Source organism: Suricata suricatta, chromosome 3 (genome assembly GCF_006229205.1).
Source record: "Suricata suricatta isolate VVHF042 chromosome 3, meerkat_22Aug2017_6uvM2_HiC, whole genome shotgun sequence".
Classification (NCBI taxonomy): Eukaryota; Metazoa; Chordata; class Mammalia; order Carnivora; family Herpestidae; genus Suricata; species Suricata suricatta.
In genome coordinates, this window is record NC_043702.1 from 170,091,380 (window position 1) to 170,106,629 (window position 15,250).

Genomic DNA, 15,250 nt, shown 5'->3' on the forward strand with positions numbered 1-15,250 from the left:
ACGGTCCCTCCCGAGTGTTGGCAAGTCCTCAGGAGAGAGCGCCGCCGAGCTGAAGCTCAGGGTTATATAGGTTATGGCAAGGCAGGAAAGGTCATTATTGAGGTGATCAATCATAGGTCCGAAGGGGAAGCAAAGCAGGTGTACAGAAGCGAGAACTTTGCTTAAAGGGTGGGATCTAGTGACAGCCTCTTAGAATCTAGCAACAGTATCTTAGAATCTAGAACAGTATCTTAGAATCTAGCAACAGTATCTTAGAATCTAGTAACAGTATCTTCAAAGCTAGTAATTGTATCTTAGAATCTAGCAACAGTATCTTAAAATATACTAACATTATCTTAGAAAACTGAGTTTAGCCATTAAGGTTACAATCAATTGTTACATCTTAGGGCTTCCCAGAGCCCAGTTGCTCAACCTTTAACTATTTATCAGGGTTGGAGACTATAACAATGGCTGGTATTTTTCCCTTAGGGTCAGCCTGACCCGAGGAGGGTCTGACACACCCATCCGCCAAGCTGCATGTATGTCCTTAAATTTGTTTTTCAAGACGAACCAAGAACCTTCTGTGGTGCCTAAATGGGGTGTCTGTCAGATTGGATGGGGACCCCCAAATGTGGGGTGATGATCGGCTGAAGCTGGTGGCACGGGAGGTGGACGAATTCATCTGAGGCAGGACAAAGGAGGTAGAAGTTTACTGAATGCACCGCAGGGGAGTGGTGTGCGGGACAGCGGAAGAGAGGCTGTCTGCAGTGAGGGGGAGGGGCTCCTTTTAAGAGGGAAAGTGAGGGGCGCCTGAGTAGCTCAGTCCAGCTGAGCCTCTGACTCTTGGTTTCAGCTTAGGTCAAGATCCCAGGGTTATAGAATGGAGCCCCACCCGTGTTGAGCTTGGTTGGGATTCTCTCTCCCTCTGCCCCTCCCCTGCTCACGTGCACATGCTCTTTGTTCCTTTTTTTTTTTAATTTTTATTTTAAAATTATATTTCTCATATTTTCATTTAGGTCATTTCATTCATTAATTTCTATGCTATTTTGTTATATGTATTTAAATATCATTTTATTATTTATTAATTAGCTTAATAATTATGCATAATTATTGATTGTCCTTATTGATGAGCCTCCCAAGGCTCTGGACTTTCACCCTTTGTCACCACCCCATGCAAGCTCTGGTCTTCTGGGAAGGACAAACAAAACGGTCAAAGTCCCTTGCCACTGCCCCCTCGCTTGGGCTTTATCAACCCAGACACTCACTGGCTAGAGCGAGGCTGGCCATCATGTCCATGCTCGGGGCCGTCCTGATGCTCTGGGGTGAGGTTGCTGGGACCAGGGTCCCTGGGGGCAGGAGGCAGCGGGAGGGATAGGAATAGAGGCCTCACAGAGTTGCTCTCTGCAGGTCTCTCCCTGGGCCCAGCAACCGAGGCGATGGAAGGTGAGTCTGGGTCAGGTCCTGGGGATGGCGGGCACAGGCAGAGGTGAGCCTCTGTCCTGGGACCCAGCACTCACCCCCAACCTGCCATGCAGCAATGGACACCAGGCCGAAACTGTGGATAGAGGTCAAATCGCCACCAGAACCCTGGGCCAATGTGACACTGACTTGCCAAGCCCGCGTGAAGACCAAGAGTTTTGAGCTGTTCAAGGATGGGGTAGCCCAGGAACATGTACACCTTGGTTTACCCACCATGGAGCACCGGTTCCCCCTAGGAGCAGTGACAAATGACACCCGGGGCCTCTACCGCTGCCGCTCTGGCTTGAGCTATGGATGGACAGAGCTGAGCAACCTCCTGGAGGTGACAGGGGCAGGTGAGCAGGGACTTTCACGGGGCCATGAGGCAGTGGGGACAGGGCTGCTGGAGAGGACTCATTCCTCCACTCCTCAGTCTCCTGGTCCCACTTCTCTGGCCTGGGGGGATCGGCAAGTCATCTGACATCTCTGACCCGTTTCCGCATCTGTAATATGAGGACGATGCTCGTGCTGACCCCAGAAGCTTGTGAGGAATAAATGAGTGAATCCTCAGAAAGCGCTTGGACAAGCCCAGCACATTTCCAGGAACATATTTCTGGTGTTTCATACCCGTGTCTCCCCGTGTTGCTGCCTCCCTTTCCTCCATCAATGCCTTCCATTTCCCTGGTTCCTTTCACATGAGTGTGGAGGGCCAGGTACGGCTGGGCCACCCATGTCTCCCAAGTCCTGCAGAACCACTCATTGACCCTGGTCCACCCGCAGAGACCCTGCCCCCACCTTGGCTCTCAGCCAAGCCTGTGCCCTGGATCACACCCGGCCTGGAGACTAAACTGCTGTGCCGCGGGAGAACTGGGGGTGTGACCTTCCTGCTGAGGCTGGAGGGCGACGACCAGTTTTTGGAGGAGGCAGAGGCCCCCATGGACGCAGAAGCGGCCTTCCCAGTCCGTCGGCCTGGGAACTACAGCTGCAGCTACCGGACCCATGCGGCAGGCGCGCCCTCTGAGCCTAGTGCCACCGTGACAGTCACAGAGCCCGGTGAGTGTGCTGACCATCCCAGAGGGCTTCCCGGGGTAGGAGGCTCCTGGAGGCCAGAGCTTTGTTTACCTTGCCCTCCAACCCTGAATCCCCTTGTCCAGGACTGGGTCTGGTAAACAGTGGTTCCACTGTTTGCAGGATCATACCCTGGCTGAACACTGAGCTACCAGGCGGCACAGGGCCTGCGGAGGGACACATGGAAGGGTGGTGTCAAGCCCCCACCAAGGGTAGAGGTCCTCCGGACCAACTAATGCTGCCCCAGAGACCACCCCCTGCTTTGCAGGTGCACCTATGCCACCCTGGCTGAGTCTCAAGGGATACTCTACAGCCATCATGAACCTGCACTCCCGCCCGACATTCATCTGCACGGCGCCCCTAAGGGACGTGCACTTCCAGCTGAGGCGGGGCGAGGAGGTGCTTGAAGTCCCAGCTGCCTCCACCGACTCAGAAACCGTCTATTTTGACCTGAACTCGGTGGCTCTGAGCGACCGCGGCTTCTACACCTGCCGCTATCGGCTGCGTGACCAGCCAACCTGGTCCTGGGACAGTAAGCCCGTCGAGTTGCTGCTCAGCGACGGTAAGCCTGGCGGCCACGGGCTTCCCGCTGCAGCCTGGAGCAGAAAGGGCAACAGTGCCTCTTTCCAGGGACGGGGAGCGGGAGGAGAGGCCCGGGGAAGGGTCCCAGTCCTGGACGGCTCTGGCTGAGGCCCGATCCGGACTCCTCAGTTTCGCCAACTGAGAATGGCGCATTCAGCTCAGCAACACCGAGACTTCACGAAGAAAAACCAATCAACGTGCAAGCCTGGCACAGACGTCGCTTGCCCGGAGCCTCCTCCCGCCTCCCGGCTCCAGAGTAGGGGCGCAGGGCCCTGGAGCCGTGTTTGTTGAAGGCGGACAGGCGGGCAGCACAGGGCCTGCAGAACCCGCACCCAGAGCGTCAACCCCGAGAGAGGGTTCAGGCCCGCGGGGAGCGCACGTGCTCCTGGGACCGCGCGTCCTGAGCTCCCCGCCCCCCTTGGTTTTCCTGGACGGTCAAACGAGTGCGCGCCGGGGACCCGGGGAGGCCGGGAGGGCGGCGCTGGCGGGCCGCCCGGGAGGGAGCCGAGGGGGCCCGACTCCCGCGGGGGGCCCGTGACGTCCCCTCGGCGCCCGGTCACCCCGTGTCCTCCCCGCAGAGACGCTCCCCGCGCCGGAGCTCCTGGTTGAGCCCGCGACTCTGCGGCTCGCGCCCGGCGCGTCGGTGCAGCTGCGGTGCCTGGCGCCCCGGCCCGGCCTGCGCTTCGTCCTGATGCGCGTGGACCACCGCCAGCGCCGGGTACTCCGTATCCTGAGCCCCCCGGACACCGAGGCCCGCTTCGAGCTGCGTGACGTCTCGATGGCGGACTCGGCCAACTACAGCTGCGTCTACGTGGACCCTGCGCCACCCTTCGCGGGCTCGGCGCCCAGCGCGCCCGTGCGCCTCCGCGTGGACGGTGAGCCGCCGGGACCGCTGGCGGGCAGGGAGCGGAAGGGAAGCGCCCCGGGCCCAGCCCGCCTGCACGGCGGGCCCTTCGCCCCAGAGGGACTCCGGCGGCGGCGGGGGGGTACGGGGGGGGCGGAGACGCCTGGCATCGGCTCGTTTCCTGTACTCGAGGCCCGCAACCCCGCGTCCCGGGGCCCGGTCCTCCTCCTCCTCCCCTGTCCTGAGGTCCTGGTGCCAAATGCTAGGGAACCCCGGCGAAGTCCCAGATCAGGCCCGGGTCTGGGGTACCTGCAGAGTCCTGGGGGAGGGGGTGGAGCGGGAGACAGCAGGAGGAGCCGTGTTCGTGCCCGGGACCGGGAGAGGGAAGACAGGGGCGTGAGAACAGGCCAGCAGCCCGGAGGCCTGGGTGTAGCCGGAGGCAGGAAGTCCTGGGGGGCCGAAAGAGGCTGGTAGGGGGGCGGGGGCTGCTGCCTGAGGGGCGGACCTCACGTGACTGACCCGCCTGCTCCTCCCAGGGCCCCCTCCCAGGCCTCAGCTTAGGCCCCTGTGGAGCGAGCTGGTGACTCCGGGCCGCGACGCCGTCCTGCGCTGTGAGAGCCAGGTGCGAGACGTCACGTTCGAGCTGTTTCGGGCCGGCGAAAGGGTTTTGACCCGGGAAGGCCACCGCTCGGCAAACTTTGTGCTGACCTACGTGGGACCCCAGCACGCGGGCAACTACACCTGCCGCTACTTCAGGTCGTTCCCCGAGGCCTTGGAATCTGATTTCAGCGAGCCGGTGGAGCTCCAGGTGGCAGGTGCAGTTTTCCTCTGGTCTGTGGGTTCTGTGAGCGGGCTTCCTCCTGCTGGCCATTGCCCAGATCGTGCCCTGTGCCAGGACTGCCCCGTCCCTGCACCTCCTCCCGGCAGTTAGGTGGTGTGCCTCCTCTGGTCTGGTTGTGAGGGAAGTTCCAGGCAGGGTAACAACACAAGAAAACGCCCCAAAAGAGTGGTTTGGTCAGCTTGAGCACCTGGAGGAAGGCCTAGGTGTGCGAGAGGTCTTGACTGGCGGCTGACCTAGCTAGTTCCCTCCTGCGAGGCCTCAGTGAAGTCTGCCCTGATTTCACCAGGGAGGAGCACACAGGATGCCTCCCTCCCCTACCATTTCTCTTCTGTCAAATCTGTCCAGGAAGCTGATCCAGCTGCAGACCCAGGCTGCTGATGGCATCCTTGGCAAGTACTGTCTCCCATGTGGCGCTGATCCCTCGTGCTGCAGCTGGAGGCTGGACTCCCCCTGGAGGGGGGGGTGGAGGACTGTCCCTCATTCCTCCTGGGAATCAATAAACGTGAAGAGAGACTTTAAAAGGTGTCCTTGGCTGATCTAATCCTGGTACAGGAGGCTGGACTTGCAGGACTTGAGGGAAGTGTCAGACGGTCTTGTGTCCTAAAGGTGGAGGGGCTCTGGGTTGGACCCTGAAGATAAAGGGGCCAAGGATTGGCTCCTGGGTCCATATTTTTCCTGATCCCTTTTTGCTTTCTTCCGTCACACTGCCTCCTACTTCGCAGGCACCTCTGCCTGTCCCCAGCAGGCCTGGGCAGGTAGCCTGATCCTCCAGATACACTCAACCCCACCTTGACAGAATCGGTCCCCACACTGGAAATCTGCTGGAGTGGATCAGTTCCAGACCTGTCCCCTCACTTGGGGCACCTTTTAACAGCTTTCAAGAGTCTTGAGGAAATCTGGCCAAGCTACCCAAGATTCCTCCGGCTGCTTGGGTTTGCTTCCATGACGTCTGGCACCCTTTTGCCCTCGTGGGGATTGCCAGCCTGTCCGTTTATCTTCAGCTCTTCCAACTAGGATTCTGAATTGTAGGCCAGCTCCAGGATGTAGGCTCCTGCCCAGAATGCTGAGCAGGGAAGAGTCCCTGAGACTGAATCCAGGGAACTGCATTGGGCCTTTAGGAGAGACCCAAGGTGGAGGCAAGGCTCCTGCCAGAGGACAGAGCTGGGCTCTCCCCCCTCAGGCGAGGGGCCTGGGAGGTGTTGGCGGGTGGCGGGACAACTTTCCTAGCACACAGGTTCCAAGGGCTGTGGCTTTGGCACGAGCCCCAGTCCAGTGACCTGACAATTTGAGGGAGCTGGATTCCTCATGTGGGACTCCACCTGCTCTCCAGTAACGCGCATGACAAGGGTTTTCTCTCCTGAAGCCCTCTGTATGTGGCCGGTGAGTGTAGTGACGTGCTTTCCTGGTGCTGCTCCCAGCAGTGGTCCTGAGCTGTGGGGCAGTCCAGTTAGGCAACAGGCTTCTGTAAGCGCAGGGAGGGCATGCAGACCTTTCCCAGAGCCTGTAGCCAGCCCCCATCTAGGCACACCCCCAGCACTGGTACCCACCTTCAGTCAGAGCTCCCGACCCCCTGAGTCCAAGCAGACTCGTGCCCGGCTCGACAGCAGAAAGGTCTTTGTGCGGTGCCAGACTCCAGATAATTCACTCCAAGGAGAGCCCTTCCAGTGGAGCCAGAGCAGGAACTCCTCTTTTGCAAGAGCTTGAAGCTCTATCAACAGCAGGGCAGCCATAGGCATGAGAAGTCTCAATCTGTGTAATCCTCATCGAGCGCCAGAGGACCTGGCAGTAAAAGTCACAGGTAATGCGTGGGGGCTTCGGCCATTAGTGGAAACTGCTCACTTACCGACACACACTCACATAGGCGGAGCTACACTCCTTCATGTGGGCAACTGTGGGCAAGTCCTTCGTGTGCTACCAGGGTGGGCACATGGGCGGCGGCCATCCACGTGCCCTTCAGCACCTGCTCCATCCATCATCCTCCAGCATGCTAAGTACCACACCGGACTCCAAACCGGGCCCTGACTTGTCCCAGCGACCCGGGCCCCTCCGAGCGCCCGGCGCGGCAGCCACCGCCTTTCCGTCCCCTCTGTGGCGCGCAGGGCTCGGGCTGCTCTTTGTTTCTTAAAAAGTTTTTTTTATGTTTAAAAAAAAAAGAGGGATGGGGTGCCTGGGTGGCTCAGTCGGTTAAGCCTCCGACTTCGGCTCAGGTCAGATCTCACGTTTGTGGGTTCCAGCCCCGCGTCAGGCTCTGTGCTGACAGCTAGCTCAGAGCCTGGAGCCTGCTTCTGGTTCTGTGTTTCCTTCTCTCTCTGCCCCTCCCCCTCTCATGCTCTGTCTCTCTCTGTATCAAAATAAATAAACAACATTAAAAAAAAAAAAGAGGGATAGTAAGGAGGTATGGTGATTTATGGAATTTTTCCTTTTTTGGCAACTGTGCCTAGTTGTAAATAGTCCGTTGGTTAGTAAGGGCCTAGGAATACGTCGAGGTGGATATTTTGAGGTGGGTCACCGGATGGGCGTGTTTGTATTCAGCTAGGTGAGGTCTGTGGGCCCTTTCCACACTCCAGTGCTGCAGTCTGTCCACCTGAAAGCGGCCTCCACACCCTCGGCAACTCCTTGGGTCTGGCTGGGAGGAGGCCCCACAGACACCCCCACACACACAACAGCACCACTGCTACCTATTTGGGGAAGGGCCCCAGGGTCTCCCACTGATGCAAAAGCAGCGGTGGCTTTCAAAGAGGCCACACTGCACAGGCCAGTAGTTCTACTCAAGTTTTGGTGTTTCAGGCACGAGCCACACACACTGCTGGAAAAACAGGCTCCATGCAGCTGAGTCAGGAGTCTCGGGCATCACCAACCTGCCCAACTCCAGTTAGAAGACTAGACAAACTTCTTCCCTTTGTTTAGGAACAGCCAGTGCACGGCCAAGGCCAGAAATGCATCTATAATTCCCATAGCTAGGCCTTCCGCCTAAACTGTCAAAAAGCTGAAAGCACGTTAAAGCCCAATCATAGCGTCTTGCACAGCGCCTCACTTATGGACTCATTCAGGGGCTCCAAGTTATGTTGATTGAAAGAGACTCGGGTACAGAGCAGTGTGTGTAATATGTGGTATTTGGGTAAAGGAAAATGGAGGGACATATGTAAGTGATGTGGAGCACAAAGGCAAAAGAGACGTAGATAAAATCAAAAATTAAATTTCCTTCTAAACTAAAGCCCATTGACAAATACTTGAGACACAGAGAGCATAACATTCCTCCAGGAACTCCCCATCTTTATGTAACTGCCTTGCTAGGGGGAAAAATCTTAGCTTGACAACATAGTCAGGCCTCCGGATTCCTGGAAGTGTTCTTTAAGGCCGGAAAATCCTTTTGGAAACTTCCTCTGGTCTTTACCCACCTGACCCCCAACTCCAAAGTATAAAATCAATTGCTCTCACAATCCCAGGGCGGCTCTTTCTGCTCATGGGTCCTGTCCCCCTGCTAGAGTGAAACCACCTTTTATTATGAAAAGGCCTCATTCTTTCTTGGCTGTTGGCTCCTCACCCGTCCTTCAACCGGCGTCATATGCGTTTAGAAATATGCACATATGTAGATGGGTATATGCGTGAGGTACCTACACGACACTGGTAACTGCGCTTGCTTCTGGGAAAGGGAATGGGGAGCTGAGGAAGGCTTTACGTTTCTTGCATATACTTCAAGGTTTGCATTTATTTTTATCGCGTTGACGTATTATCTACCAAACGTCAAATGTTCTTAAAATAACGGTCAGTGCAACACAAATTGCAAGTACGGTAAGAAGATAGGTGGTATCAGGAAAAATGAGCCGCGTAGTCAGGTAGAGGCAAGATTGAGTATATTTTCATTACAAAGACAAACAGGGGCACATTAGTTAACGCTCATTTCCTCCAACTAAATTCGTCACGTGGTGATTTCGCCTTCTAATTCTGGGACGTCCGAGTGGCGTCTAATCCCAGACCCCTCTGCCCCAGGCTCAGGGCGGGTCCCCGAGCGCGCGAGTCACACCGCCGTGCCCAGGGACACGGAAGAGTCGTCTCTGGGACATCGGCCCTGCATATCGGCCAAGATCGCCAGCCTAATCAAACATCCCGGGGAACCCAAATCGCAGGTGCGACGCTTGAGGCCCAGAGAAAAGGTGAGCCGGCGTTCCCCGGAGGCCTCAGGCCCAAAGACCGCAGCCCAAGGAGGGCCCCGCCCGCACGCCCCGCCCACAGCCCAAGGAGGGCCCCGCCCGCACGCCCCGCCCACTGGCAGTCGGGCCTCGCCTCCTACCCACGGATGTCCCTCCTCCCTAATGCCGGTCTCGTGCAGTCCCGCCCTCTGCCCGCGGATGTCCCTCCTCCGTAGCTCAGGTCACGTCCGGTCCCGCCTCCTGCCCGCGGATGTCCCTCTTCCTTAGCCTCTTGTCGTCCGGCCCCGCCTCCCACCGACCACCCCGTTTCCCCGTCCCCCGGTCACGTCCGGCCCGGCCCGCCCGTGGTCTGCGAACGTCCCGGCTTCCCCGTCCCCCGGTCACGTCAGCACCTCCTCCCACCCGCGGACGAACCCGTTTCCCCACCCCCGGTCACGTCCGGCCCCGCCTCCTGCAGACAGACTTCCCCGATGCCCCGCCCTCCGTCACGTCCGGCTCCGCCTCCCGACGGCGGACGCCCCGTTCCCCCGCCCCTCCCTTCACGTCCGGCTCCGCCTCCCGACGGCGGCGTTCCCGCTCCACCCCCAGATTACGTCAGGCCACGCCTCCCGCCAGGGGACGTCCCCGCTCCCTCGCCCCTGTCTACTCCGGCTTCGCCTGCCTGGCCTCTACTGAAGTTCCGGCTCGCCGGTCCGTGATCACGTCCAGCCCAGGGTCACGCCCGCGGACGCGCCCTCTCCCTCCCTCGTGTGCCCTCCCTGTTGGTCTGGAAGCTTCCCGTTTGCGAGGCTGAGTCACTACCGGCAGGTGGGGAAGGGCTGGTGTCGGTTCCCGGCAGTGCGGGTAACACGCCGCGGAAGGGACTCGGAGCAGAGCTGGGGTTCGCGGATGAGGTCATCCAGATCCGCCGCCCTTGTGCCCAGGGACAAGGTCAACACAGCAGAGGGCAGTAAGGTCTCAGAGGCCAGTCACAGGGATCTGAGGTTGCCTCCTTTTCTCTGCTACCATGGTAGTTCCACACTCACTTAGATGCCACCTTGTGGGGGATTAGGGAATGTCCTGATGAGCCAGTGCTTTGTAGCAAACCACTACGGGCTCAAGAGTTTGGAAAGGGTAGAAACAAACAGAATTTGTTTCTGTTCCAAAATCTCTGGGACTTCATCTGGGAAGACAGAGGCTGAGAGGTGGCCTGCCAGGTTGGTGCTGGAATCATCTGGAGTCACTCATTCACTCCGTGATGCTGGCTGTTGGCTGGGATCCTAGCAGGAGCACCTGCCTCTCCGCAACGTTCTCTGCTTCCTCACATCACGTGGCTGGACTCCGAGGGGCTCCCCAGAGAACCATCTTTTTTTTTTAAACTTAGTATCACTTCCACCTTAGCTATAGGCACCCCCAAAGTCAAGAGAAGAGAATATAGACCCCCAGCCCTCAATGGGAGAAGCGTCCGCATCACCTGTAAGAAGTTGTGGAATCTCTTGTTACAACCCTCCTGAAATTTTCAGAGTAATGACGAGAGATCGTTGGCCAAGAAGGACTGAGTTAACCTCAACACACTATGGTTTGGTTCTTTCTCTATGACCACTCCAAAGTTTAGTGACCTAAAACCATTTCTGATGGTTCTTCTGTGTGGCGCTCTGCTGGGCTGCTCTGATGAGAGTGGCTTGATCGGGACAAGCTGTGCTGTGATCCGAATAGCCACCGGCCTCTCTCCGCGATGGCTTTGATGTCTGGCAAGGTGACTGCACGTGCAGCCGATTCCCAGAAGAAACGTTCCAACCAAAGCAGACAGAAGCTGCAGCTCTGTTAAGGCTGGTACCCCAGAAGCTACACATTAGCGCTTCCTTCCCATTCTGTAGGGCAAAACAGGTCCGAGGGCCAAGCCCCATGCAAAGGCAGAGGACGCAGACTCCATCCTTTGAAGGGTAGTTGTCCAGGTCACATTGGATAAGAGCTTTTGGAGGGGGGGGGGGATGTTGATGTGGGCGTCTTTGGAAACACAGCCCCCACTGCTTGCAAAACAAGAAAAAACTGAGAGATCTTTAATTGGGCAGTTAAATTTCCCCCTATTTTCCCTCATCTTGTGGGACGGAGGCTTAGGAACAAAGATCAGTTATAAAATAGGTCACTTTTTCTCCCCTGGGTATTTGAGTAGGGAGAGTAAATTGTGGGGGCGCCTGGGTGGCTCGTTGGTTAAGCTTCCGACTTCAGCTCAGGTCATGATCTCATGGTCTGTGAGTTCGAGCTCTTGTATCAGGTTCTGTGCTGACAGCTTGGAGCCTGGAGCCTGCTTCGGATTCTGAGTCTCCCTCTCTCCCTGCCCTCCCCGACTTGCACTCTGTCTTTGTCTCTGTCTCTCTCTCTCAAAAATAAGTAAATATTTAAAAATTTTTTCTTGGGGCGCCTGGGTGGCTCAGTCGGTTAGGCATCCGGCTTCGGCTCAGGTCAGATCTCACAGTTTGTGGGTTCGAGCCCCGCGTCGGGCTCTGTGCTGACAGCTAGCTCAGAGCCTGGAGCCTGTTTCGGATTCTGTGTCTCCCTCTCTCTCTGACCCTCCCCTGCTCCAGCTGTCTCTCTCTGTCTCTCAAAAATAAATTAAAAAAAAATTTTTTTTCTAAATTGTCAGTCACTCCATATGTCAAAATACTAGTATGTATTAGGAAGAGCCTTGGTCTGAGAAATAAAATTGGAGAACAAATTTGGATCAGGATGGGAAATAGATGGGGCGCCTGGGTGGCTCAGTCGGTTAAGCGTCCTACTTCGCTCAGGTCATGATCTCATGGTTCGTGGCTTCGTGGGTTCGAGCCCCGCGTCCCATGTCTGGCTCTGTGCTGACAGCTCAGAGCCTGGAGCCTGTCTTTGGATTCTGTGTGTGTGTGTGTGTGTGTCTCTCTCTGACCCTCCTCTGCTCACACTGTCTCCCTCTCTCTCTCTCTCTCAAAAATAAAGCATTAAAAATAAAAAAAAGGGGATGAGGAATAGATTAATTTTGCTTTTGCTGGGAAAGGCTTTGTACCTGCATCTGTCCATCATGTCAGTCCTTGCTGTGATTAACAAGCACCTTAAGGTGGATCAAATGATCAGATGAGACTTTTAAGCCAAATTCACTTGTTCTTCATTTCCTTTGCTCTCCTCCTGGCTCAGTCTACACCATCCCTCACTAAACCACTGCAGACCACGCCTCGTGAGCGTCTGCATCCGCAGCTGTCGGCTTCCAGCCCATTCTCCACCTATGTGCTGTTAAGGTTGGTATTTAAACACTTAATCTTAAGAATGTGCCTTTAGTACAAAAAGAAATTTACGTAACTTTCTTGTTAGGGATTTTGCCGGAGTATTTTCAGATCTTTAACACTGGAAAGGAATTTACAGACCAACTCTCTCATTTTAGGGATGAGGAAAGTTAATCTCAGAGAAGCCTAATAAGTTGCTTAGAAGCAAACCGCTTAGTAATTGACATAAGAGGGAACATGACTTCCTGATCTGGTGATCTGTTTACCCATCACCCTACCTTTCAAGTAAAGAGGGAAAATACATGATGATATCTTATATTTTTATAACTCTTATTGATGCTTTTTAAGCCTTTACTTTTTAAATTTTTTATTTACTTTTTAGAGTAAGAGAGACAGAACACAAGAGGGGGAAGGGCAGAGAGAGAGAGGGAGACACAGAATCTGAAGCAGGCTCCAGGCTCTGAGCTGTCAGCACAGAACCCGATGCGGGGCTTGAACCCACGAACCACAAGATCATGACCTGAGCTGGAGATGGACGCTTAACTGACTGAGCCCCCCAGGCACCCCATTAGCCAGCTATCTTTTTTAACGTTTATTTATTTTTGAGAGAGAGAGAGGGTGCAAGTAGGGAAGGGGCAAAGGGGAGGGGAAAAGAAGATCTGAAGCAAGCTCAGTGCTGACAGCAGAGAGCCCAGTGCAGGGCTGGAGCTCACAGCCATGAGATCATGACCTGAGCCAAAACCTAGAGTCGGATGCTTGACCAGCTGAGCCACCCGGTGCCTGACAGCTATTTTTTTTTTAAGTTTATTTATTTATTTTGAGAGAGAGAGAGAGAGCGCGCACAAATGGAGGAGGAACAGAGAGAGAATCCCAAGAAGGCTCCGTACCGTCAGCACAGAGCCAGATGTGGGGCTCAAACTCCCAAACCGTGAGATCATGACCCGAGCTAAAACCAAGAGTTGGACGCTTAGCGAACAGAGCCTGCCAGGCGCCCCGAGACAGCCATGTAAAAGGATGAGGCAAATCTGCATACTCATGTGGTCCTGTCTTACTGAGCATCTGTGATTCCATTTAGCTATTGAGCTTCTGAACCTACTTCCAGTGTTTGGGAAGTTCCTCTGCTTTATAAGATACAGGTTTCCTCCCACCATAAAATACCAGATACTCATTTTTCTAGCTCCCGTTGCAGCTGGAAACCCTGCAGGTTAGAAGCAGGCCCCCACATCTTGGGTTGGAACCAGGTGAGGGAGAGCAGCAGGGAAGGGTGTGAGTGCATCCTGGTGACGCTTAATGGCGAACAGGGGCAGTTTCATCCCGTTTCTAGGGGTGATAGTGACGGTGACTCTAACAGCCCCCAGTGTCCAGAACCCAGGACTGCCAGAGTCCTGATTTGCAGGGCCCAGTGCAAAATGGAAATGCAGGGCCCCTTATTTAAAAATTATTGGGAATTTCAAGATGGAAACGGTAGAGTATTCAAGAAAGAGCATGGCCTTTCTAAGTGCGGGTCCACAGGCGACTGCCCAGCTCACGTGTCCATGGACCGGCCGAGAGAGTACCAGTGCAGTGACTGTGCCCAGTCACAGTGGCAGTTCAGGGCATCCATTTTGCAGGACGATCAGGAATAACTTAAAATCTCATAATCTAAAATCTAGTTCTCCTACTTTCCCAGAAATCGTACGAACTACACAATGTCCTTTAATAAGAGCTAGTTTGTGTTTCTTTCTTTTTAATGTTTATTTTTTATTTTGAGAGAGAGAGAAAGTCCGAGTGGGGGAGAGGCAGAGAGACAGAGAGGGAGGGAGAGAGAGAATCCCAAGCAGGCTCCATGTTCAGCACAGAGCCCAATGTAGGGCTTGATTCCCAAACCATGAGATCCAAACCATGACCTGAGCTGAAATCCAGAGTCAGACGCTTAACGGACTGAGACACCCAGGCGCCCAGTTTGTGTTTCTTTCAACCAAGGACTCTGTTATCTCAGTGAGATGTTAGGTGAAGAAGACAAGTTGCCAGTGATGCGTATAGCGCAAGAAGACATAACAATTTGAAAGAATTACTAACAAGCACTTCAGATTATTTAGTGCCAACCTGAAACCGTAAAACTCCCCAAAGAAAACAACTTCAGGTGGCAAACTCTTTACGGTCAACCTTGGTGAAAACTTTTTGGATCTGATTCCAAAACCAAATGCAACAAAAGCAAAAATAAGCATGTGGGAACACAGCAGACTAAAAACCTTCAGCACAGCCGAGGAAGTCATTAACACAGTGAAAAGGCCGTTCACCTAGTGACTGGGAGGAAATATTTGCAAATTATGTATCAGATAAGGGGTTAATATCCAAAATATGTAAAGAACTCACTCAATTCAAGAGTAAAAAACCCAGACACTCCAATTAAAAAATGGGCAGAGGATCTGCGAAGACATTTTTCCAAAGAAGACATCCAGACGGCCCACGGGTACATGAAAAGACACTCAACATCACTCATCATCAGAGAAATGCAAATCAAAATCACAATAAGATGCCACCTCACACCTGTCAGAACGACTATGGTCAAGAAGACCAGAGATAGCCAGTACTACTGGGGGCGGAGCAAAGGAAACCCCCCCGGCACTGTCAGTGGGAGTGCAAATCAGTATGGTCGCTATGGAGGATGGTACGGAGGTTCCTCAACAAATTAAACAGAGAACGGCCATATCATCCAGCAATTCACTCCTGGGTAACCAAAGAAAACAAAACCACTTAATTTGAAATGATATTTGCACCTTTATGTTCACTGCAGTATTATTCACAATAGCCAAGACATGAAAACAACTTAAATCCCCATCGATGGATGAATGGATAAAGAAGGGGTGTGTGTGTGTGTGTGTGTGTGATGGAATCTTGGCCATTTGTGACAACATGGATGGACACTGAGGGCATGATGCTAATTGAAATGAGTCAGACCAAGGCAAATCTCATATGGTAACACTTGTATGTGGAATCTAAAAAACTAAAAAAGAAACTAAGCTCATAGATAGAATAGATGGGTGGTTCCAGAGGCAAGGGTCAGGGATGGGCAAAAAAGGCTAAGGAGGTCAAAAAGTACGAAGTTTCCATTATAAAA

At 54.3% G+C, this 15,250-nt stretch overlaps 1 protein-coding gene across 1 annotated transcript; it reads left to right on the plus strand.

Moving 5' to 3' along the window:
- The first annotated feature begins 1,237 nt into the window (after positions 1 to 1,237).
- On the plus strand, positions 1,238 to 5,293 carry LOC115288427 (alpha-1B-glycoprotein-like). The gene is made up of 8 exons (XM_029935746.1): positions 1,238 to 1,301; positions 1,387 to 1,422; positions 1,515 to 1,793; positions 2,218 to 2,490; positions 2,774 to 3,067; positions 3,666 to 3,962; positions 4,468 to 4,746; positions 5,118 to 5,293. Exons 1-8 carry the CDS (start codon positions 1,268 to 1,270, stop codon positions 5,123 to 5,125), a joined length of 1,500 nt encoding a protein of 499 aa, XP_029791606.1. The 5' UTR covers positions 1,238 to 1,267; the 3' UTR covers positions 5,126 to 5,293.
- The last annotated feature ends 9,957 nt before the right edge of the window (positions 5,294 to 15,250 follow it).

What these genes read in the sequence shown, in the direction of transcription:
- LOC115288427 (XM_029935746.1), top strand. Translation starts at nt 1,268, where the DNA reads ATGTCCATGCTCGGGGCCGTCCTGATGCTCTGGG. An exon ending in CGAGTTGCTGCTCAGCGACG is followed by an intron (nt 3,068 to 3,665) that starts GTAAGCCTGGCG and finishes TCCTCCCCGCAG; the next exon opens with AGACGCTCCCCGCGCCGGAG. An exon ending in CGTGCGCCTCCGCGTGGACG is followed by an intron (nt 3,963 to 4,467) that starts GTGAGCCGCCGG and finishes TGCTCCTCCCAG; the next exon opens with GGCCCCCTCCCAGGCCTCAG.